The following is a 24572-nucleotide window of genomic DNA, read 5'->3' as shown; positions in this document are numbered from 1 at the left end:
GGAAGAGGGGGGGGGGAAGAGGGGGGGGGGAAGAGGGGGGGGGGAAGAGGGGGGGGGGGAAGAGGGGGGGGGGAAGAGGGGGGGGGAAGAGGGGGGGGGGGGAAGAGGGGGGGGGGGAAGAGGGGGGGGGGGGAAGAGGGGGGGGGGGGAAGAGGGGGGGGGAAGAGGGGGGGGGAAGAGGGGGGGGGAAGAGGGGGGGGGGAAGAGGGGGGGGGGGAAGAGGGGGGGGGGGAAGAGGGGGGGGGGGGAAGAGGGGGGGGGGGGAAGAGGGGGGGGGGGAAGAGGGGGGGGGGAAGAGGGGGGGGGGAAGAGGGGGGGGGGAAGAGGGGGGGGGGAAGAGGGGGGGGGGAAGAGGGGGGGGGGGAAGAGGGGGGGGGGAAGAGGGGGGGGGGAAGAGGGGGGGGGGGAAGAGGGGGGGGGGAAGAGGGGGGGGGAAGAGGGGGGGGGGAAGAGGGGGGGGGGGGGGAAGAGGGGGGGGGGGAAGAGGGGGGGGGGAAGAGGGGGGGGGAAGAGGGGGGGGGGGAAGAGGGGGGGGGGGGGAAGAGGGGGGGGGGGAAGAGGGGGGGGGGGGAAGAGGGGGGGGGGGAAGAGGGGGGGGGGGGGAAGAGGGGGGGGGGGGGGGAAGAGGGGGGGGGAAGAGGGGGGGGGGAAAGAGGGGGGGGGAAGAGGGGGGGGGGAAGAGGGGGGGGGGAAGAGGGGGGGGGGAAGAGGGGGGGGGGGAAGAGGGGGGGGGGGGAAGAGGGGGGGGGGGAAGAGGGGGGGGGGGAAGAGGGGGGGGAAGAGGGGGGGGGAAAGAGGGGGGGGAAAGAGGGGGGGAAAGAGGGGGGGAAAGAGGGGGGGAAGGGGGGAGCACACGGGAGGGCGGGGGGTGGGAAAGTGGGGAAGAGGCTTTAATCCGTTTACCCTTTCCCCCAATTGTTGCATCGCTCCAGCTGTCCGGCGATCCCTGTTTTTAGGCACAGACTGGGGATTGTAGCCGGAACCTTGTCCGACTGCAGGGAATGGCGGAATCACTGAAATAACTGCCCACCCCCTCCTCTACCCATCAAAGAATATCGCTGGAGGATCAAAAAATAGTCTGCTGACCTCTCGCCAGTGACCTCCGCTGAAATTACAGGCCGTGCCGATGGACGTGTTTAACATTATGGAAGGATGGGATAGAAGCTGACTGAGGCCTTTCGGCGAGGATCTAGAACCAGGGGCCACAGATAGAAGATTAAATGTAAGAGATTTAGAACAGAGGGCAGGAGAAACGTCTTCACACAGAGTTGTGAGGCTGTGGGATTCACTCATAGGGTTAATGGCCGAGGCAGAAACTGTGTCAACACTTAGGATAAGATTGGAGAGGAGGATGAAGGGAATGGGAATCAAGGTGGGTAAATGTGATTGGAAATATTTACTCAAGTGGAAGGTAAACTTATAAAATTCTAACAGGACTGGACAGACTAGATGCAGGAAGGATGTTCCCGATGGCCGGGGAGTCCAGAACCAGGGGTCACAGTCTAAGGATAAGGGGTAAGCCATTTAGGACAGAGATGAGGAGGAATTTCTTCACCCAGAGAGTGGTGAACCTGTGGAATTCTCTACCACAGAAGGCAGTGGAGGCCAATTCATTAAATATATTCAAGAAGGAGTTCGATATATTTCCTGAGGCTAAAGGGATATGGGGAGAAAGCAGGGACAGGGTACTGAATTTGGATGATCAGCCATGATCTCATTGAATGGCGGAGCAGGCTCGAGGGGCCGAATGGCCTACCCCTGCTCCTATCTTCTATGGTCAGTGTTGTAACCTCGATGTATGAAGTGCACACGTGGACAGTGATGCCTTCTGCAGTCAAATATCCTGCCGCTACTCACGGTGTGAAGCACCAGAGGGCAGCCGGGGCCTGTAAACCGATGCTCCCGAGCTGGAGTAGAGCGGAGAAATCCAGAGATGAATATTTAATAAACAAAACAGGAAAGGCTCTTTGTGGTTCAGACTGAAAGAGGGTTTTTGACTGCGAGAAAAGTTGCTTGGAAAAATAAAACCCACTTTGCTTTGCAAATGCACAAAGCACAATCAGGTCACTGAGACGAGGTGACAGAGAGAGGCCACCATCGCCCAGGCAACCGCTTCCAGCACAGGCCGGAACCTGCAGGGGGGGGGGAAAAGAGCCAGAGCGAGAGAGGGCGCGCGACAGAGAAATCAGTGAGGACCCAAACACGCAGCCGAAAGTCAATCGTTCTCACAGGTAGGAGAATAAATGAAGGAAGGGTGTTCAAATCTATCACACCAGTTGGAAGTGCTGTTTCCATTTAATCTATCCCCCAACCTGTGGGCTTCCAATCAAAGTAAAAAAATATAATTTGTTCCAGGAATTACTTTTTTTTTAAAAAGACGGAATGTTAACATTACCATAACTCAGTCACGAATTCGATTTTGTTGGGGTTATGATGCTGAAATTTCCTATTAATTCCACAACAAACACATTAGTTTGTGTCCTGATTCTCAGCTCTGGGTGGTGTGCGAGTTAAGAGAGAGAGAGAGAGAGAGAGAGCGAAGTTCCGAATCACTGCACCTTCAGTGGGCAGGCATCCCTGGAGCACGGAGGATGAGGTCTGGTGGAGCCTGTCCTTGACTGTCCTTCAAAAAAAGGCAGGAGCCTTGCATTTATACACTGGATGCCGTGTTAAACTCAACGTAGGCCCAGCTGCTCTCTCAGGTGGATGTAAAAGGTCCCACGGCACTATTCTGAAGAGCAGGGGAGTTCTCCCTGGATAATATTTATCCCTCAACCAACATCACTAAAAACAGATTATCTGGTCATTTATCCCACTGTTGTTTGTGGGAGCTTGCTGTGCGTAAATTGGCCGTCACGTTTCCTACATTCCAACAGTGACTACACTCCAAAAAGTACTTCATTGGCTGTAAAGCGCTTTGGGATGTCCTGAGGTCGTGAAAGGCGCTATAGAAATGCAAGTCTCTCTTTCTACAATGCCTCATCATGCTTCTCAACAACGGCTCAAGGCACTTGGCGCAATGAATCACTTTGAAATGCGATTGCTATTGTGCATAGCAAGATCCCACAGGCAGCATTGAGGTGAATGAGTAGCGATTGTGTGTTTTTCATGGTGATGGCTGAGGAAGGAACCTTGACCTAAACAGAGGAGAATTGTCGACAAGTCCTTCAATAGTGTCATGGGATCTTCAATGGCTACCTAGATTAGACAGTAAGGACCTCAGCTTGAGAGATGGCATCTCTGACAATGCAGCACTGCCTCAGTACTTCGGTGGGGCTTGAACCCAACTCCTTCTAACTCTCAAAGTCCTGCATTTCTATAGCGCCTTTCACCACCTCAGGAGGCCCCAAACCGCTTTCACAGAATCACAGAAACCTCACAGTGCAGATAGAGGCCATTTCGGCCCATCGAGCCTGCACCGACACATATCCCACCCGATCCCCGTAACCCCTACACCAACACATATCCCACCCTATCCCCGTAACCCCACGTATTTAATCCCCCTAACACTAAGGGTCAATTTATCATAGCCAATCAACCTAACCTGCACATCTTTGGACTGTGGGAGGAAACCGGAGCACCCGGAGGAAACCCACGCAAACACGGGGAGAATGTGCAAACTCCACACAGACAGTCGCCCGAGGCCGGATTCGAACCCGAGTCCCTGGCGCTGTGAGGCAACAGTGCTAACCACTATGCCACCGTGCCAATGAAATACTTTTGAATGAATTACAGCCAATGAAATACTTTTGAAATGTCACTGTTGTAATGTAGGGAACGTGATAGCCAATTTGTGCACAGCAAGATCCCACAAACAGCAATGTGATAATGACCCGATAATCTGTTTTTAGTGATGTTGGTTGAGGGATAAATATTGGCCCCAGGACACCGGGGAGAACTCCCCTCCTCTTCTTTGAATAGTGCCGTGGGATCTTTTACGTCCACCTGAGAGAGCAGACAAAGTGATACCGACCGAGCCAAGCTGGACTTCGAAAGTGTCGACAATGGGTCTTACATGGGCTGTCTTCAGAGGACATAAACCTCACAAAGTCTTTGAGGCCCACATGCGGAGACGGGCTTTAGGTATTTACACCACGCTGGGAGTTCCAGTTCCAGAGATGGTTCAACATGACATCAACACCTCGAACAGATCACCACTCAATCTTCTAAACGCAAGGAACACGAGCCAAGTCTGTACAACCGGTCCTCAGAATTCAACTCTTTTAGCCCCGGTATCGTTCTGGTGAATCTGCGCTGTTCCCCCTCCAAGGTCAATATATCCTTCCTGAGGTCAGGGGCCCAGAACCACTACACTATCGTAGCCAATACTGTGACGGGTTACTGATCTCACATCACAACCCTTCCCACTCCCCGCTGACTGGATTATCTCAACATTCAAAATAAATCCAGCCTCTGGTTGGCTCAGATTCCAGAATATTCCCCTGCCAGAGACAGCAGTGATAGGACAGGGACCACCTTTAAATTCCTCTTGAATTTGGTGTTTGCGAGAGGGAGGTTTAGCCGGAATGTAGTCGGGAGGTTGGGTTTTGAAGAAACATTTGAAAAAAAGTTCATCTTTCTGAACCTCAATTTCTTTTTTAGTCGATATGAAGTCGGCAAATAATGAACCAATCGAAAGTCAGGCACCACGGAAATGAGCAATTACACCAAATGCCAAGAGACATCGTGGTGAGCGGACTATGGAAGACAGGTTGTTAGCGGAGTCAGTCTGCCGCATCAGAAGCACCAGTTTTAGCCAGAAACTTGCCTTTAACGTCGTAAATCGTCCCAAGGCGCTTCACAGGAGCGATTGTCAAACAAAAATGGACACCGAGCCACAGAGGGAGATATTAGAACAGATAACCAAAAGCTTGGTCAAAGAGGGAGGTTTTAAGGAGAGTCTTAAAGGAGAGAGGCGGAGAGGTTCAGGGAGGGAATTCCAGAGCTCGGGGCCCAGGCAGCTGAAGGCACGGCCGTCGATGGTGGAGCGATGGAAATCGGGGGATGCTCAAGAGGCCGGAATTGGAGGAGCGCAGAGATCTCAGAGGGTTGTGGGGCTGGAGGAGGTTACAGAGATAGGGAGGGGCGAAGCCACGGAGGGATTTGAAAACAGGGATTAGAATTTTGAATTTATGGCGTTGCCGAACCGGGAGCCGATGTAGATCAGCGAGCACAGGGGTGAAGGGTGAACGGGACTTCAGCCCCGATTACCTCCCCTGGTGTCCGTTCCATTCATTCCTCACCCTCTGCATAAACTTGTTAAATCTGACCAGCACTTCCCACCCTCTCTCTTCTACGTTGGATGCTCTGCCCTCTCGGAATCATAGAATAATACAGCACAGAGGGAAGCCATTCGGCCCATCGTGCCTGTGCCGGCTCGGTGAGAGCTACTAATTCATGCTGTAGAATCTGTGACTATGTTAAACGTGTAGATGTTTATCTTGGCTACATCCTTTAGGACCTTGAATCCTCTAAGATCAGCTTGGAGGCTTCACTTCACCAGCAGAAACACTCCCGGGTTCCTGCACCTCCTCTCTCAGACCTCAGGTGCCTGATCCAAGCTCTTGGGTTAGTTTCCCTTTGCTGCACACTCTCCAATGCCTGGATGTGTTTCAGATAATAGTGCCCAGAACTGTACCTAGGGCACCACGTTCAAGGACCCCAGAGATCCCCCTCCCCACACACTGTCGGAGGGTCAGTAGTGAGGGAGTGCTGCACTGTCGGAGGGGCAGTGCCGAGGGAGTGCTGCACTGTCGGAGGGGCAGTACTAAGGGACCGCTGCCCTGTCGGAGGGGCAGTACTGAGGGACCGCTGCCCTGTCGGAGGGGCAGTACTGAGGAAGCGCCGCCCTGTCGGAGGGGCGGAACCGAGGAAGCGCTGCACTGTCAGAGGGGCGGAACTCAGGGAGCGCCGCACTGTCGGAGGGGCAGTACTGAGGGAGTGCCGCACTGTCGGAGGGGCAGTCTTTCAAATAAGACGTTGGAACCGGCAATTCGGGCCTCAGTTTATGAACATTAACGATTCCTTGGCACTACTTCAAAGCAGGGAGTTCCCCCAGTATCCCGACCAACATTCCTCCCTCAACACCATCACAGAAGACTGTTTAGCCGAACATTCATGGCTTGCTGTGTGTACGGTCTCGCTGTCTGAACGTCCTTCATTGTACGTGAAGTGCTCCGAGGTCTCGGACAGTCGCGACGACGTGCTCCAACTCCTCAATGAACAGAGAAGGGTTCTCGCCAGCCTGTTCTATTTATACACAAGTGTCCTACTCAGTGGAATAAAGGAATGAGCAGCTGTTTGTCACAGTTTCTAGAATGCTCCATCCTGCCCAAGCCTGAACTCCCTGCAATTTGTGCAGCGGAATCTGGTTTTAATTTGAAATGATTTTTTTTTTTAAAAATTTAATTCCCTCTCAGCAGTGGACAAATACCCGTGTGGTTTAGTTTCTCTCCAGTAATCTCAAAATTATTCCACTTCAAACTTTCTATATTGGAGCCATTTATTATTTTGTTTCAATGTTATTTTTCTTCCCCGACTGCCTGCGGCCTTGCCCCCCCCCCCCCCCCCCCCCCGGGCCGGGCCTGCGGCCTTGCCCCCCCCCCGGGCCGGGCCACTGCTCCCTGTAATCCACCATCAGCTGACCAGCAACACCCAGGCAATAACGCTGGGATTTTTCTCTCCCCGCTAGACTTCAAAAAGCACTTCATTGGCTGTCGAGCACTTTGAGGCCTCCCGAGGTCACGCAAGGTGCTGTAGAAATGCAAGTCTTTCTTTTACTCTTTGATATACAGCACGGCTCCTCCCTGGACAGGGCTCACACTGGGAACTCTCTCCCCCAGATGGCTGCGGAGCTTTCGATACTGAGGTCGATAGATTTGTTGGGTAAGGGTATCCGGGGACAGGGAGCAAAGGCGGGTGAATGGAGCCGAGGGACAGATCAGCCCTGATCTCATTGATTGGTGGAACAGGCTCGAGGGGCTGAATGGCCTCCTCCTGTCCCTAGAATTGCGGTTGTGTTTACCCACACACCGTACACTGTATTGTGAAATGTGCCGAGGACATGGTAAACACATATTTCATTTGCTTTTATTTCCCTTTCTGGAATGCCTTCATAGAATTTCAAAGTTACAAAGTTGAGGTCGAGTTCAGGGGCTGACATGTTAGACTGGCAGAAAAACAGGAAATGCAGCTTATACACGGCAGACCTGCGCGAGTCCGAGGCAAAAAGCCCAGATTACACTTCGGGTCCGAACTCTCGGAACCAGCGCTCGGCAACGCTGCAAAACTATTTTAGTCAGGGCTGGACATAAATTCAAACAGCAAATAGCAAACTGACCAGCACCAGTCTAACTGGAACTAGTCAACCCAAACCGAACACCAGTCTAACTAGAATCAGGTACTGGTCAAATTAGAACCAGACACCAGCCCAACTAGAACTAGGCAAACTATACCAGACACCAGTCTAACTGGAACTAGATACCAGTCTTAACTAGAATCAGGTACTGGTCAAACTAGAATCAGACACCAGTCTAACTGGAACTAGATACCAGTCTTAACTAGAATCAGGTACTGGTCAAACTAGAATCAGACACCAGTCTAACTGGAACTAGTCAAACTAAACCAGACACCAGTCTAACTAGAACTAGATACCAGTCTAACTAGCATTGGACACCAGTCTAACTACAACTAGCTAAAGCAGAAACTGGTATCAGTCAAATTAAAACCTGATACTATTCGAACTAGAACCAAGTTCCTTCTTGTTCTGGATTATCCAGTGACTATTTTGGATCGGGCTTGGCTGTGATGCCCCCACAGTCGGATAGTCAGTCAGCGTTCCCTGTTTGGGCCCACAGGAGAACAGCCACTTGGACAAAGGACTAAAGGCCGCTCAGTGACCCTGGCTCTGTCCCAGCACAGGGCAGCACCTCAAGGAGATCATCGGCGGGGGAGTAAGAATCTTTGGGAAAAGAACAGATGGATGGAAAGAGTTAAACCAAATGGAGCCCTTGGTGTTCCACCGGTTGAAAGGTCAGGAGTGTGAATAATATCATGGAACAGTCCAAGCGCCAATCCAGGCAGGATGTCCTGGGCAGGGAGCTCGTGTACTTGTGGATCGGATTTATTTTAAACACACACAGAGCCAGAATTCTACAACCCAACCCAGTCATGGGCAACAGCAAGCTTAACACACTGCGACATCAGCGAGTCAATGCCGGAAGCAACCTCTGTCAGAGCCTCCTCGCAACAGCTTAGATGGTTTAGGGTCTAAAAATAAACAGAGGAAGCCTCCCTGGGGGGAGGTAACAGACCCCACTGTGGCTCTAGTGGGGGTACAAAGGGAAGGAAGCGATGCTTCAGTTGTACAGAGCCTCGGTCAGACACCACCTGGAGTCACTGGGTTCAGTTCTGGGCCCCGCTCCTCAGGACGGATATATTGGCCCCGGAGGGGGAGCAGCGCAGATTCACCAGAACAATACCGGGGCTAAAAGGGATAAATTACGAGGCCAGGTTGCACAGACTGGGCTTGTATTCCCTCCAGTTCAGAAGGTTGAGGGGTGATCTATCTGAAAGTCTTTGGTCTGGTGGGCAACAGGCCCCTCGGTGGTCCCGACAGATATCCATACTGGCCATTCACCTGCCTTACACACAGGGGCCGGGTGTCAGAGAGCGATCTCCGGGGTGAAGGACGGGCAGCTTAAAGAAAGCAGCTCAACACTTGCCCTCCCCCTCGCAGCATCACCTCACACGGTCCAGCATTATTGTGTGATCACATCTAGAGCTCCAGGCCAGTTTATCAAACCTCAGCCAAACCTCTCCTCACCAACACAGTCTCTACAACCAGAGGTTAAAGGCAGCTGACTGGCACTGGGAAACATCACTTCGCTTACATCCCCGTCTTCCGAAACTCGGCTGCCCGTGTCCTAACTCGCACTAAATCCCGTTCACCCATCACTCCCTGTACTCGCTGACCTACATTGGCTCCCAGTCCGGCAATGCCTCGATTTTAAAATTCTCATCTTCGTATTCAAATCCCTCCAGGGCCTCGCCCCTCCCTATCACTGTAACCTCCTCCAGCCCCACAACCCTCCGAGATCTCAGCACTCCTCCAATTCTGGCCTCTTGCGCATCCCTGATTTCTATCGCTCCACCATTGGTGGCCGTGCCTTCAGCTGCCTGGGGCCCGGAGCTCTGGAATTCCCTCCCTAAACCTCTTCGGCCTCCTTTAAGATGCTCCTTAAAACCGACCTCTTGGTCACCTGTCCCAATATCTCCTTATGTGGCTCGGTGTCAAATTTCATTTGATAATCGCTCCTGTGAAGCACCTTGGGATGTTTCACTACGCGAGAGGAGCTGTATAACTGCAAGTTGTTGTTGTTCATACTGCATCCTGGATTTGCGGCTGTTTTTAAGCCGGGGACTCACGAGCCAGCAGGATGAGGGGTCTCGCCGCCCAACTCTGCTTCACCAGTCATCCTGCTCCATCCGCCAATGGCAGCCGGCCTGGTTACGGGATGTTGGGATCAGCACTGGTGTGTGGGTCCAGTATTGGACTAGGATCTACTCCAGCTTCGAGAAAGTGTAGGGCGCTTTCATTTTTCCCAAATCATCAAAATCACTTTCGAGGAGCAGCCTTGTTGCTGTGTAAAGCTGTGGATAAAAAATATAAGTAAAAATGTAATCGGCCCCTATTACATTTTTATATATTTTTTATCCACCCCTTTGTTTTAGTTTTTCCCTTTCCCCCCCTCCTTTTTCTCTCTCCCACATGGCAGTTGTCTCCCATTCTGCCAGAACATTTCACACCTAATCTAGAGCCATCTTTTGTCTCCACTAGTCCTATCACCATCTCGTCTGGTTTTGAATACCTCTTAATGTCTCTTCACTTCTCTTGTTCTCTCAGCCCCCAAACTGGCCTTTTAATTTGTTTCATTTCCTGTGCTTTTTCAGTCCTGACAAAGGGTTTTGACCCGAAACGTCGACTCTAGTTTCTCTCCACGGATGTTGCCTGGCCTGCTGAGTTTTTCCAGCATTTTCTGTTGTTATTTCGGATTTCCAGCATCTGCAGTATTTTGCTATCGTAAATCTGTTTTAGTGATGTTGATTGAGGGATAAATATTGGCCCCAGGACACCGGGGAGAACTCCCCTGCTCTTCTTCAAAATAGTGCCATGGGATCTTTGATGTCCGCCTGAGAGAGCAGACGGGGCCTTGGTTTAACATCTCATTCAAAAGACAGCATCTCCGACAGTGCGGCGTTCCTTCAGTACTGCCCCTCCGACAGTGCAGCGCTCCCTCAGTACTGCCCCTCCGACAGTGCAGCGCTCCCTCGGCACTGCACTGGAGTGTCAGCCTAGGTTTCTATGCTCAAGTCTCTGGAGTGGGACTTGAACCCACAACCTTCTGACTCAGATGCGAGAGTGCTGCCCACTGAGCCATGGCAGTCACGAGTGGTTTGCAGATCTGTGGGGCCTGTATAGATCCATAAGTACCAGTGCCTGGAACAATCCCTAACCTGAAACAGCCTCATTCAATAAAACAACAGTCAGCCACTGAGATTTGAGTCTAGTCTCTTTGCAATGTTTGTGGCCAGGTCTGTTCTAAATGTCTGGTTTAGAGTCTCTCACCTGGGAGTTCTGTGAATTAACGATATCTCACAGTCAGGAGTGGAAACAATTTGATTGTGTCGCTCACTGAAAGTTCACACCAAACATCAGCTGGACATCGCTCAGGGCACTGGCCCTTTAAGACGCCAGCTGTTCCCTGTGCAAATACAGCAGGGTTGCCAAGTGCTGAGTGCTGGGTTAACGGAGGAGTTTTGGCAACAGCTGGCTTGGGTCTCACAGTATCACACTCTGCTGTTCAAACACTGACATGTAACCAAATACCTCGACATGCCAGCCTCCCCGCAGTCAGCCAAACCCACCAAGGACAGCTGACCTCTCACTGTTTACTGTCAAACCTCACTACACAACAGCCTGGGTTATTACGGGAGGCGCCCAAACGTGGCTGGGCCCACCACGGGACTCTTTGTTCTTTTGCCCTTGAAACGTTCCGTCTTTGTAAGGCAGCAGGCTGAGGCTAAACCACAGAGGTCAGGGTGAATATTCTGGAGTTTTAATGATTAGGGATCATGTGTGACCCAGGACATTGAGTGGTGAGACAGAGCTAGTCCCCAACAGTCTGTAGCCAGGAGCGGGGGGAACCGCCCTTCACTCGTGCCATGCTTTCTCATGTGATTCAGGGTGATGGCCGCTCCCAGCACTCGGCCAGGGTCACTCGGGTGTCACCGCTTAGGAAACAAACAAGAGTAACTTTTGAAGTGCGGTCACTGTTGTAATATAGGAAACGCAATGTGATAATGACCAGATAATCTGATTGAGGGATAAATATTGGCTCCCTCAGTACTGCCCCTCCGACAGTGCGGCTCTCCCTCAGTACTGCCCCTCCGACAGTGCGGCGCTCCCCCAGTACTGCCCCTCCGACAGTGCGGCGCTCCCCCAGTACTGCCCCTCCGACAGTGCGGCCCTCCCTCAGTACTGCCCCTCCGACAGTGCGGCGCTCCCCCAGTACTGCCCCTCCGACAGTGCGGCCCTCCCTCAGTACTGCCCCTCCGACAGTGCGGCCCTCCCTCAGTACTGCCCCTCCGACAGTGCGGCCCTCCCTCAGTACTGCCCCTCCGACAGTGCGGCTCTCCCTCAGTACTGCCCCTCCGACAGTGCGGCGCTCCCCCAGTACTGCCCCTCCGACAGTGCGGCCCTCCCTCAGTACTGCCCCTCCGACAGTGCGGTGCTCCCTCAGCACTGCACTGGGAGTGTCAGTCTAGATTTTTGTGCTCAAGTCTCTGGAGTGGAACCTGAACCCACAACCTTCTAACTCAGAGGCGAGGGTGCTGCCCACGGCTGCCACCTTATTTGGTACAGAACTCCCTTAACTGATGACCAATTCTCGTCATTTCCCTACTCACACCGCATCATGGCTGAGCAGCAGAGCTCAAATCCAAGGTGCGACAGCCTAACCAGGCTGGGCTGAGGTGGATGACGGAGGAATGCTGTGAAACTGTCCTACTGACAGCAACTGGAAATCAAGCCAAGGATTTGGCTCCAGAATTGGTATAAACACTGGCGTCTGCGAGGAATTTCACTTTTGCAACAGTCCGCTGAGGGGGAAAAGCACAAAAGCTCATTACCATCTAAGGCAGCGAACAGCCCAGCTCGCCATCCCAGTGCTGTCGGCCCAGCCAAAAAGCCTGACTGATGATCGTTACCGTGGAGACGGCAGGATTCCAGTCACCTGCTCCCTCTTGTAAACTGGCGGCCTCCAGAGCCCGGGCTGCAGGTGGGCTGGTGTTCCGAGTCCCAACCTTCGCAGCACTGCCCCAGCTAAATGAAAGGATCAGTAAACCATGGCCCGCACTCCCAGCGTGACTGTTTACGCAGGATGGTTTGCTCAGGGGGTGGGAAGAGGAGGGGAGAGAGGGTCGGGGGGAACGGGTGAGCAGCTCCTACTTGACAAGTGTTGCCCATGGGCCTGAATGGTCGGAGCAGTGATGTGTCCCCCAAATCATACTGGTTACAGCACAGGAGGAGGCCATTCGGCCCTTCGAGCCCATGCCAGCTCTCTGCAAGAGCACTTCAGCTAGTCCCACTCCCCCGCCCTCTCCCCGGAGACCTGCTAATTTTTTTCCTTCAGGTACTTATCCAACTCCCTTTTGAAAGCTGTGATTGAATCTGCCTCCACCACCCTTTCAGGCAGTGCATTCCAGATCCTAACCACTCACTGCAGAAAAAAGTTTTTCCTCATGTCGCCTTTGGTTCTTCTGCCAATCACCTTAAATCAGTGTCCTCTGGTTCTCGACCCTTCCGCCAGTGGGACTTGCATTTCTATAGCGCCTTTCACGGTCTCGGGACGTCCCAAAGCGCTGTACAGCCAATGACGTACTTTTGAAGTGTGGTCGCTCTTGTAATGTAGGAAACGCGGCAGCCAATTTGCACACAGCAAGATCCCACAAACAGCAACCTGATAATGACCAGATAATCTGTTTTTTTAAAAAATGATGTTAGTTGAGGAATAAATATTGGTCAAGACACCGGGGAGAACTCCGCTGTTCTTCGAAAAAGAACCATGGGAGCTTTTACGTCCACACGAGGGGGCAGACAGGGCCTTGGATTAATGTCTCATCCGAAAGATGGCACCTCCGACAGTGCGGCGCTCCCTCAGTACTGCCCCTCCGACAGTGCGGCGCTCCCTCAGTACTGCCCCTCCGACAGTGCGGCGCTCCCTCAGTACTGACCCTCCGACAGTGCGGCGCTCCCTCAGTACTGACCCTCCGACAGTGCGGCGCTCCCTCAGTACTGCCCCTCCGACAGTGCGGCGCTCCCTCAGTACTGCCCCTCCGACAGTGCGGCGCTCCCTCAGTACTGCCCCTCCGACAGTGCGGCGCTCCCTCAGTACTGCCCCTCCGACAGTGCGGCGATCCCTCAGTACTGCCCCTCCGACAGTGCCGCGCGCACTGCCCTGGATTGTCAGTGTGGTTTATGGGCTCAGGTCTCCAGAGTGGGACTCGAACCCATGGCCCTCAGACCGGAGGTGAGAGAGCTGCCCACTGAGCCACAGCTGACACAAGCAACTATCCCTTTAAAAGAATTTATGGCTCAGTTCCACTAACACCAGGAAAGTGACCCTGAAACTGTCGGCTTGTCGTAAAAGCCCAACGGGTTCACTGATGTCCTTCAGGGGAGGGAACCTGCCGTCCTTCCCCGGTCTGGGGCTACACGTGACTCCAGTCCCACACTGCGTCTTTGACTCAATGTCCTCAGGGTATCTCGGGATGGGCAATAAATACTTGCTTGTCAGCCCCACCCCCATTCCAAAATAATAAATAAAAGGAATTTCACATTCCAACCGCCCCCTGTTTAAAGATGTTTTTACTAACCTCTCATTCTAAATCTTTTGGTAATGACCTTTAAATTGGTGCCCCTTCATTACTGTCTCACCAACCACTGGAATCAGTCGATCACTACTTGCCTTAGCAGCAGCCTTTACAATCATGAAGACCGCTCGTTAAAAAAAGCCCGACCTTCGCGAATCTCACAGAAACCTACAGCAGAGAAGGAGGCCATTCAGCCCATCGTGCTCGTGCTGGTTTATTGAAAGAGTAATCAGGCTTTTTGTCGGGAACCCTGTCAGTTCCTCATCCTCTCGTACCGTCCAACTCCCTGTTAAAATTATTGCTGGAATCAGCTCCCATCACCTTCTCGGGTCGGGCGTGCCAGATCCCGACAACTCTCTGCCCCCTCTCCAAGGCCTCGACATCTTTCCTGAAGTGTGCTGCCCAGAACTATCAACAATACTCCAGCTGAGGCCTAACCAGTGACTTATACAGGGTGGAGAGAGAGAAACGATTTCCTCTGGTGGGGGGAGTCCAGAACAAGGGGGCAGAACCTTAAAATTAGAGCCAGGCCGTTCAGGGGTGATGTCAGGAAGCACTTCTTCACACAAAGGGTGGTGGAAATCTGGAACTCTCAACCCCGAAAAGGCTGTTGAGGCCGGGAGTTAATTGAAAATTTCAAGACTGAGATGAACAGATTTTTGTCGGGTAAGGGTATCAGGGGATATGGAGCAACACCAGGAAAATGGAGTTAGGATACAAATCAGCCATGATCTAATTGAATGGTGTTACAGGCTCGAGGGGGCTGAATGGCCTCCTCCTGTTCCGAATGTTACAGGCTCGAGGGGCTGAATGGCCTCCTCCTGTTCCTAATGTTACAGGCTCAAGGGGCTGAATGGCCTCCTCCTATTCCTAATGTTACAGGCTCAAGGGGCTGAATGGCCTCCTCCTGTTCCTAATGTTACAGGCTCGAGGGGCTGAATGGCCTTCTCCTGTTCCTAATGTTACAGGCTCGAGGGGCTGAATGGCCTCCTCCTGTTCCTATTGTTACATTGTACATGTCCAGAGTTTAGCTTGCAGGTTGTCAAGAGCCAAATCACAGGAGGCGGCCATTCGGCCCATCGTATCTGTGCCGGTTCTCCAAAGCAACATCTGTGAAAGGGTTTGTATTTAGGCCGGGAAATGGAACTCGGAGGAAGAGCGAGGGGCAGGGAAGAGGAGGAGAACTGACTGGAGCTGTTGCCAATATCTGAAGAAGGGTTGACCAGATGGAACCACAAATTACTGGGTAAAGTCATTTGAATGAACTTCCTTGAAGTCAAATCAAGACTTTCATCTTCCTCCAGAAGACCAGACCTCTGGTCACTGTCTCACCGCAAAGAAGCCATTAAACCAGGCGCATCATCATCGATCGGACCAAACAAGGAGTCGGATCACAGAATGAGGATCGAGTGACTCCGAAAAAAAGTCTCCCTTTTAACCAGCAGCAAAAATACGAAATGAGGAACGAGAAACGGCCACTCGGCCCCATTCTATCCACAGACCCGACGATGAGCTCTCGCCCATTTAACCTCTCCAAGTTCCTCATAAATTCCAAAGATAACCAAGGAAGCCGCCCCCCTCCCCCACCGGCCTCCAATTTTCATGGGGTGCACACGTGCGGTAGAAGGAGGTGAGGCCCTGTGGTCACTTCTCATTCTTATCTTCTAAACACGAGCAGTCAAGAAGATAAAAAGAACTCGCATTTCTCCAGCGCCTTTCACCACCTCAGGACGTCCCAAAGTGCTTTACAGCCAATGAAGTACTTTTTGAAGTGTAGTCACTGTTGTAATGTAGGAAACGCGGCAGCCAATTTGCACACAGCAAGATAATAATGACCAGATAAAGATTTTTTAGCAATGTTGATTGAGGGATAAATATTCCCCAGGTCACCGGGGAGAACTCCCCCTGCTCTTCCTTAAATAGTGCCATGGGACCTTTTACATCCACTCAAAAGGGCAGACGGGGCCTCGGTTTAAGTTCTCATCCGAAAGACTGCCCCTCCGACAGTGCGCTGCTCCCGCAGTACCGCCCCTCCGACAGTGCGGCGCTCCCTCAGTACTGCCCCTCCGGCAGTGCGGCGCTCCCTCAGTACTGCCCCTCCGGCAGTGCGGCGCTCCCTCAGTACTGCCCCTCCGGCAGTGCGGCGCTCCCTCAGTACTGCCCCTCCGGCAGTGCGGCGCTCCCTCAGTACTGCCCCTCCGGCAGTGCGGCGCTCCCTCAGTACTGCCCCTCCGGCAGTGCGGCGCTCCCTCAGTACTGCCCCTCCGGCAGTGCGGCGCTCCCTCAGTACTGCCCCTCCGGCAGTGCGGCGCTCCCTCAGTACTGCCCCTCCGGCAGTGCGGCGCTCCCTCAGTACTGCCCCTCCGGCAGTGCGGCGCTCCCTCAGTACTGCCCCTCCGACAGTGCGGCGCTCCCTCAGTACTGCCCCTCCGACAGTGCGGCGCTCCCTCAGTACTGCCCCTCCGACAGTGAGGCGCTCCCTCAGTACTGCCTCTCCGACAGTGCGGCGCTCCCTCAGTACTGCCCCTCCGACAGTGCGGCGTTCCCTCAGTACTGCACTGGAGTGTCAGCCAATGTTCCTGTTAAGCTGCACAGCCCAAAAAAAGACGTGGCACACTGGTGTCAGCCTAGTTGATGTGCTCACGTCTCTGGAGTGAGACTCAAACCCACACACTTCTGACTCAGGTAAGACTGCTACTAACTGAGCCAAGCTAACAATTAAAGGACGCGTGTCATAGCAAGGTAAATCGCCACATCATGGCCAACTGTGATTTTTTCGTAGCGTGGTGAAGCATTGCAGAAAACGAAAGGTTTGACAAAATAATGAATGTGGGGAGTCTCTGAATCCATCTTTCGGGTCAGACGTTAAACCGAGGCCCCGTCTGCTCTCAGGTGGATGTAAAAAATCCCACGGCCACTATTTCGAAGAGGAACAGGGGAGTTCCCCCCCCCCCCCCGGTGTCCTGGGGCCAATATTTATCCCTCAACCAACATCCATAAAACAGATTATCTGGTCATTATCACATTGCTGTTTGTGGGAGCTTGCTGTGCATAAATTGGCTACCACGTTTCCCACATTACAACAGTGACTCCACGTCAAGAAGTACTTCATTGGCTGTAAAGCGCTTTGGGACATTCCAATTTCACCCCTGAACGGCCTGGCTCTAATTCTAAGGTTCTGCCCCCTTGTTCTGGACTCCCCCCACCAGAGGAAATAGTTTCTCTCTCTCGACCCGATCAACTCCTTTAATCATCTTAAACACCTCGATTAAACAATCCCCTCAACCTTCTAAACTCGAGGGAATGCAAGCCTGGTCTCTGTGCAACCTGTCCTCGTAATTTAACCCTTTTAGCCCCGGGATCTTTCTGGTGAATCTGCGCTGCCCCCCCTCCAAGGTCAATACACCCTTCCTGAGGGGCGGGGCCCAGAACTGAACGCAGTGTCCAGATGGGATCTAACCAGAGCTCTGTACAACTGTAACATCACTTCCGCCCCTGTGTAATCCAGCCCACCAGATAAAGGCCAACATTCTATTAGCCTTTTTGATTACTTTTTGTACCTGTCTCCCTTTGGAACACTGTGCACAGAACGCCTCGATCCCTCACACATTATTCCTTGTTAACTCTACAACAAACCCCCATTATAACTTGTGATGCAACATCCATCAATCAGAGCTCTGAGTCACACAGGAACTGTACAGAACGCCCTCATTCTCACCCAACCCTCACTGTGACCCTCCCCCCAATAAATCAGTCTCAGATATAAAGCTCCGACCTCCTCAGTGATTGAAAAAAAAAACTGGCATTTCTATAGCGCCTTTCACGACCTCAGAACGTCCCAAAGCACTTCACAGCCAATGAGGTACGTTTGAAGTGCAGTCACTGCTGTAATGTGGGAACGCACTATTTGTGCAATGCAAGCTACCACAAACAGCAATGTGATAAATTACCAGATAATCTATTTTAGTGATGTTGGTTGAGGGATAAATACTGGCCTCAGGACACCGGGGAGAACTCCCCTGCTCTACTTCAAAATAGTGCCGTGGGATCTTGTACGTCCACCTGAGAGAATAGACGGGGCCTCGGTTTATCATCTCATCTGATAGAAGGCACCTCTGACAGTGCGGCGCTCCCTCAGTACTGCCCCTCCGACAGTGCGGCACTCCCTCAGTACTGCCCCCTCCGGCAGTGCGGCGCTCTCTCAGCACTGCCCCTCCGACAGTGCGGCGCTCGCTCAGTACTGCCCCCTCCGGCAGTGCGGCTCTCTCTCAGCACTGCCCCTCCGACAGCGCGGCGCTCCCTCAGTACTGCCCCTCCGACAGTGCGGCGCTCCCTCAGTACTGCCCCTCCGACAGTGCGGCGCTCCCTCAGTACTGCCCCTCCGACAGTGCGGCGCTCCCTCAGTACTGCCCCTCCGACAGTGCAGCACTCACTCAGTACTACACTGGAGTGCCAACTGGATTATGGGCTCAAGTCTCTGGAGTCTCTGTAAAATGGTTACAATGCTTCTTCTCCAGGTTTTGCACAAACAGGATTCAACGCACTCGACTGGCTTTCCTGCCTCAGTAATGCTGTGCGGGACCTAATTCTGGACTTTCAGTCCAGTTTTACCCACTCGAAAACTAGAATTCCCAAAATCTCCCATCTCACCAAACCAATAGGATTGCGGCACCTGTTCAGGCAGGGAGGGGGGAGGGGCTGTCCCAATTTATGCTTCAGTTTAATGGGGGAAAAATCAAGAACCTTTGTTTATCTGAATGAATTCTCAAGAATAGGTTAATAAGTGCCTGCAGATAGTACCAGGGATGAGGGACTTCAGCTAGGTGGAGAGACTGGGGTTGTTCTCCTTAGAGCAGAGAAGTTTAAGGGGAGATTTATTGAGGGGTTTTGATAGATTAAATAAGGAGAAACTGTTTCCAGTGGCGGGAGGGTCGGTAACCAGAGGACACAGAGTGAAGATAATTGGCAAAAGAGCCAGAGGAGAGATGAGGAGAGTGTTTTTTACGCAGCGAGTTATGATGATCTGGAATGCGCTGCCTGAAAGGGCGGTGGAAACAGATTCAATAATAACTTTCAAAAGGGAATTGGATAAATACTTGAAGAGGATAAATTTGCAGGGCTGTGGGGAAAGAGCGGGGGGGAGTGGGACTAATTGGAGAGCTCTTTCAAAGAGCCGGCACAGGCACGATGGGCCGAATGGTCTCCTCTGTGCTGTAAGATTCTAAGATTCTATGAGATAGAACCCAATCAGCAACATTCAACTCCTGGTCAGGCCGACTTCCGATGTGAAGCTCTGTTTCTGTTTTGCTCTCTATTCCCCACCCTTCCCAATTCACCAGCACCTCCCTTGTCGACAATCTCCTCCCCGTCCTAATGCACTGGCGGACATTTAAGGAAATATTTCAACAAAAAATCTTTCTTTCTCACCGGAATATATTTAAGAGAAGGGAGCACCATCCGTGGCTAACTAAGGAAGTAAAGGATGGTATCAAATTGAAAACGAAGTCATACAATGTTGCCAAGATTGGTGGAAGGCCAGAGGATTGGGAAATTTTTAAAAACCAGCAAAGGATGACTAAAAAAAGAAAGATGAATTATGAGAGTAAGCTGGCAAGAAACATTAAAACAGATAGTAAGAGCTTCTACAGGTGTATAAAAAGGAAGAGGGTAGCTAAAGTAAACGTTGGTCCCTTAGAGGATGAGACTGGGGAATTAATAATGGGGAACGGGGAAATGGCAGAGACTCTGAACAAATATTTTGTATCTGTCTTCATGGTAGAAAACACTAAAAACATCCCAATAATGGATCATCAAGGGGCCACAGGGAGGGGGGAACTAAAGACAATCACTATCAGTAAGGAAATAGTACTCGGTAAAATAATGGGACTAAAAGACGACAAGTCCCTTGGACCAGATGGCCTGCATCCCAGGGTCTTAAAAGAAGTGGATGCATTGGTTGCAATATACCAAAATTCCCTGGACTCTGGAGAGGTCCCAGCGGATTGGAAAACTGCTAATGTAACACCCCTATTTAAGAAAGGAGGGAGACAGAAAGCAGGAAACTATAGACCAGTTAGCTGAACGTCTGTCGTTGGGAAAATGCTGGAGTCCTTCATTAAGGAAGCAGTAGCAGGGCATTTAGAAAATCCTAATATAGTCAAGCAGAGTCAGCATGGTTTTATGAAAGGGAAATCATGTTTAAATAAACTTGGAGTTCTTTGAGGAGGTAACGAGCAGGGTGGACAAGGGTGAGCCAGTGGACGTGGTGTATTTGGATTTCCAGAAGGCATTCGATAAGGTGCCACATATAAGGTAAGAGCTCATGGAATTGGGGGGTAATATATTAGCATGGATAGGGAATTGGCTAACTAACAGAAAGCAAAGAGTCGGGATAAATGGGTAATTTGCTGGTTGGCAAACGGTAACTAGTGGGGTGCCACAGGGATTGGTGCTGGGGCCTCAACTATTTACAATTTATATGAATGACTTGGATGAAGGGACCGAGTGTACTGTAGCCGGATGATACAAAGATGGGTGGGAAAGCAAGTTGTGCAGAGGACTCAAAGAATCTGCAAAGGGATATAGACAGGCTAGGTGAGTGGGCAAACATTTGGCAGATGGAGTATAATGTGGGAAAGTGCAAGGTTATCCACTTTGGCAGGAAAAATAAAAAAACAAACTATTATTCAAATGGAGAGAGATTACAAAATGCTACAGTTCAGAGGGACCTGGGGGTCCTTGTGCATGAAACACAAAAAGTTAACACGCAGGTACAGCAAGTAATCAAAAAGGCAAATGGAATGTTGGCCTTTATTGCAAAGGGAGTTGGGAGTATAAAAGCAGGGAAGTCCTGCTACAACTGTACAGGGTATTGGTGAGACCACACCTGGAGCACTGCGTACAGTTTAGGTCTCCTTATTTAAGGAAGGATATACTTGCAATGGAGGCAGTTCAAAGACAATTCACGAGGTTTATTTCAGAGATGAAGGGGTTGACTTATGAAGAAAGGTTGAGCAGGTTGGGCCTATACTCATTGGAGTTTAGAAGAATGAGAGGTGATCTTATTGAAACATATAAGATACTGAGGGGGCTCGACATGGTAGATGCAGAGAGGATGTTTCCCCTCGTGGGGCAATCTAGAACTAGGGGGCATAGTTTCAGAATAAAGGGTCGCCCTTTTAGAACTGAGATGAGGAGGAATTTCTTCTCTCAGAGGGTCGTAAATCTGTGGAATTCTCTACCCCAGAGAGCCGTGGAGGCTGGGTCATTAATTACATTTAAGGTGGAGATAGACAGATTTTTGCAAGATAAGGGAGTGAAGGGTTATGGGGAGCGGGCAGGGAAGTGGCTTTGAGCCCAAGATCAGCCATGATCTTATTAAATGGCAGAGCAGGCTCGAGGGGCCAAGTGGCCTATTCCTGCTCCGATTTCTTATGTTATGTCCTGTCGGTACAACAGGTGGATCCCAGCAGGTAGCAAGCTTGACCAGCAGGTGAATAGCTGACCAAATCTGGGTGCTCACGGAAGCGAGTGGTGTCAGAGCTGGGAACTGCCTCACTGCCTATTGCAAACACCAAGCACTCCAAGTCAGGCACAACATGAGTTAAACAAAAGCTAAATCTGTCCCAAGATACTGCCTCTCCACCCAGCCTTACCAGTGAATCCCTAATCCTCACACAAGTGTTCCTCAACATGACTTATTTAGCACACTGGCCTATTAGAGACATAGGAATTGCTGGATTAAAAAAATAACCAAGTTCCATCTCGTTCGCCTTCTCCCATCCTGGTAATCGCATGATACGACGATAATGGAGTTGTTGGCTGTAACCTCCTCCAGTCCTACAACTCTCCGAGATCTCTGCGCTCCTCCAATTCCGGCCTCTTGTGCTTCCCCGATTTCCATCGCTCCACCATTGGCGGCCGTGCCTTCAGCTGCCTGGGCCCTGAGCTCTGGGCTCTGGAATTCCCTCCCTAAACCTCTCCGCCTCTCGACCTCTCTCTCCTTTAAGTTGCACCTTAAAACCTACCTGTGACACCAAGCTGTTGGTCACCTGTTCTAGTGTCGCCTTATGTAGCTCGGTGTCAAATTTAGTTTGATCACGCGTTTGTGAAGCGCCCTGGAATGTTTAACTGGGTTAAAGGCACTATATAAATGCAAGGTGGTGTTATTGACTAATCACAGCGATCAATCTTTATCAATGAGTCTACAACAGACCCAGACACCAGGCGAGGAAAACCCCCAGTGGGGGAGAGCTTTGGGAACCAGAGGTCCAGAATCACCTGTTCCTCCCGAGCTCGCTACACTCCCCACACGTCACGTCTCAAATTACTCACATACTGGATCCCAAAGTGTTATTATTAGAGATTGCTCAAGCTTTCTCCACACTCGGCCCTTGCGGTCAGCGGAGAAGAACTTTCCTCCCACTAGCCTGCGATGGATTTGATCGCCGTTCTCCCAACCCAATTCCCCAAACTCAATTACTTTTTTTTAAAACCCTACAGGAATCCATTGATCAACAGCAACTTGTATATCAACTGGTACTTTCAGAACAACTTAATCTGCAACTGATAGTGACAGGCTGTCGGTGACGGCTTTTATTTAAGGGGACACACAGCTTGATAAAGCCGACTTGACCTGCACCATCTGGTGCCAGGGTCACGGCACTTTCACGTCTCAATGATGGTCGACCGGCACTGTCCAAACACACGCAGACTGGGCTGGGGCTGGGCGAGGGGGCGGCTGGGCGAGTGACAGTGAGCCGACTGCCTATGCTGTGGAAACGAGGGTTCCCGACTTTCACAAACTCCACTCGCCTGCTCCAATTTTACTTTCAGCCGTTTGAAGTGATGTGTAAATCAATATTCCATTTTATAAACTGAAACGAAGACTTGCAGCAACTTTTGGACCAGACACCAGTGCCCGGGAGCCTCGGTTACATAAAGCGGCCGGAGAAAGGAGTAGGAAGTAAAAATAAATGGACAGGGAAAGTGCTCAGAATGATGGAGGTCACTCTGCTCACACTCTCTTTCCCACATTACAACAGTGACTCCACTTCAAAAAGTACTTCATTGGCTGTAAACCGCTTTGAACGTCCGGTGGTCGTGAAAGGCGCTATAGAAATGAAAGTCTTTCTTTCTCGCTGCGACAGCTAGGGGACTCCAGACATGTCATCCCGGGGGTCCCCCATTCCCCCTTTACCGCAACGACCCCTCCTTTACCCCGGGCTCCCCCTTTACCCCGGGGGCTCCCCATTTCCCCCCATTCCCCCGGGGATCCCCCTTTACCCCAGGAATCCCCCCATTCCCCCGAGGCTCCCCCCCCCATTCCCCCGGGATCCCCCCTTTATCTCCCCCCCCCGGGGCTCCCCCCTTTATCCCCCCCACCCGGGGGTCCCCCCTTTACCCCAGGAATTCCCCCATTCCCCGGGGCTCCCCCCTTTATTCCCCCCACCCGGGGGTCCTCCCTTTACCCCAGGAATCCCCCCCTTCCCCGGGGGTCCCCCATTCCCTGGGGCTCCCCCCTTTATCCCCCCGCCCGGGGGTCCCCCCTTTACCCCAGGAATCCCCCCCCATTCCCCCGGGGATTACCCCCCCCATTCCCCCGGGGATTACCCCCCCCATTCCCCCGGGGATTACCCCCATTCCCCCGGGGCGCCTACCTTCCAGCAGCACCTCTTTGCCCGTCTTTTTGAGCGCCTGCACCGCCTGGTCGTGCGAGGCTTCCCGCAGGTCGCTGCCGTTCACCGACAGGATGGCGTCTCCCACGAACAGCTCCCCGCTCTGGTCGGCGGCCAGGCCGCGGAAGATCTTGGAGATGAGGATGGGCATGTGGTTCTCGCGGCCGCCCTTGATGCTGATGCCCAGGCCGCCCGCCTCCTGCTTGACGATGCGGACGGTGCGCTTGCGGCCGGAGCCGGGCTCCGAGTCCGGGTGAGGCGGCAGCGGCGGCTCGGGCTCCCCGTTACTCACCCCCGGCCCCCCGGGAGCTCCGGCCGGGCTGAGCCGCAGCGAGTCCTCGGACAAGGAGGCGAGGAGCCGCCGCCAGCGCTCGGGCTCCGGCTCCGGGCTCCGCACCTCCACCAGCCCGCTCCGCACCACCATCCCGCCGCCCGGCTCGGTCAGACTGTCCGGGGCCGGGAGCCTCCGCTCCCCCTCCCGGCCCGGCCCGCCCCCACTTAAAGGGGCCGCGGCCGCAGCAACTCCACCGAAACTTGGCGAAACTTTTCACTTTTTCCAAATACTTTCACAACTTTTCACAACTTTCCACAACTTTTTCCAAATACTTTCACAACTTTTCCTAACTTTTTCCAAATACTTTCAAAGCTTTTCACAACTTTTTCAAAACTTTCCCTAAACTTTTGACAACTTTTTCCAAATATTTTACAAACTTTTCCTAAACCTTTTCCAAAATGTTCCGCCTCAGTGGGCGGACAGAATCCTCCCCGGGTCCGCGGAAACTTTAGATCAACTTTCCCACAAAGGATCTCCACCCTCTGGAGTTCTGAGCCACACCGGCAGGTCCGAGTTGCGAGGCCAGGAGTTACACCTGTTCACCTTGGCTCAGGCCCCGGAGTCTGCCTTAATCCAAACTCACTTCATTCAAATTATTTGATCATTCATATTATTTTTGCACTAAATTT

General features: G+C 52.2%; 1 protein-coding gene across 1 annotated transcript in view; it reads right to left on the bottom strand.

The window, feature by feature from the left end:
• snta1 (syntrophin, alpha 1) overlaps positions 1-24308 on the bottom strand; it is a 46958-nt gene extending 22650 nt beyond the window's left edge. The window contains exon 1 of the mRNA XM_086005919.1: positions 23592-24308. Coding sequence (XP_085862045.1) covers positions 23592-24033 — 442 coding nt within the window. The 5' untranslated portion in view covers positions 24034-24308. The remainder of the gene's footprint in view (positions 1-23591) is intronic.
• Positions 24309-24572: the final 264 nt, after the last annotated feature.

This window comes from Somniosus microcephalus, chromosome 13 (genome assembly GCF_052327205.1).
Source record: "Somniosus microcephalus isolate GS21.2 chromosome 13, FLI_Smic_1.0, whole genome shotgun sequence".
NCBI classification, from domain to species: Eukaryota; Metazoa; Chordata; class Chondrichthyes; order Squaliformes; family Somniosidae; genus Somniosus; species Somniosus microcephalus.
Note: the sequence above shows the minus strand (reverse complement) of the source record. Positions and strands in the feature narration are given on the sequence as shown.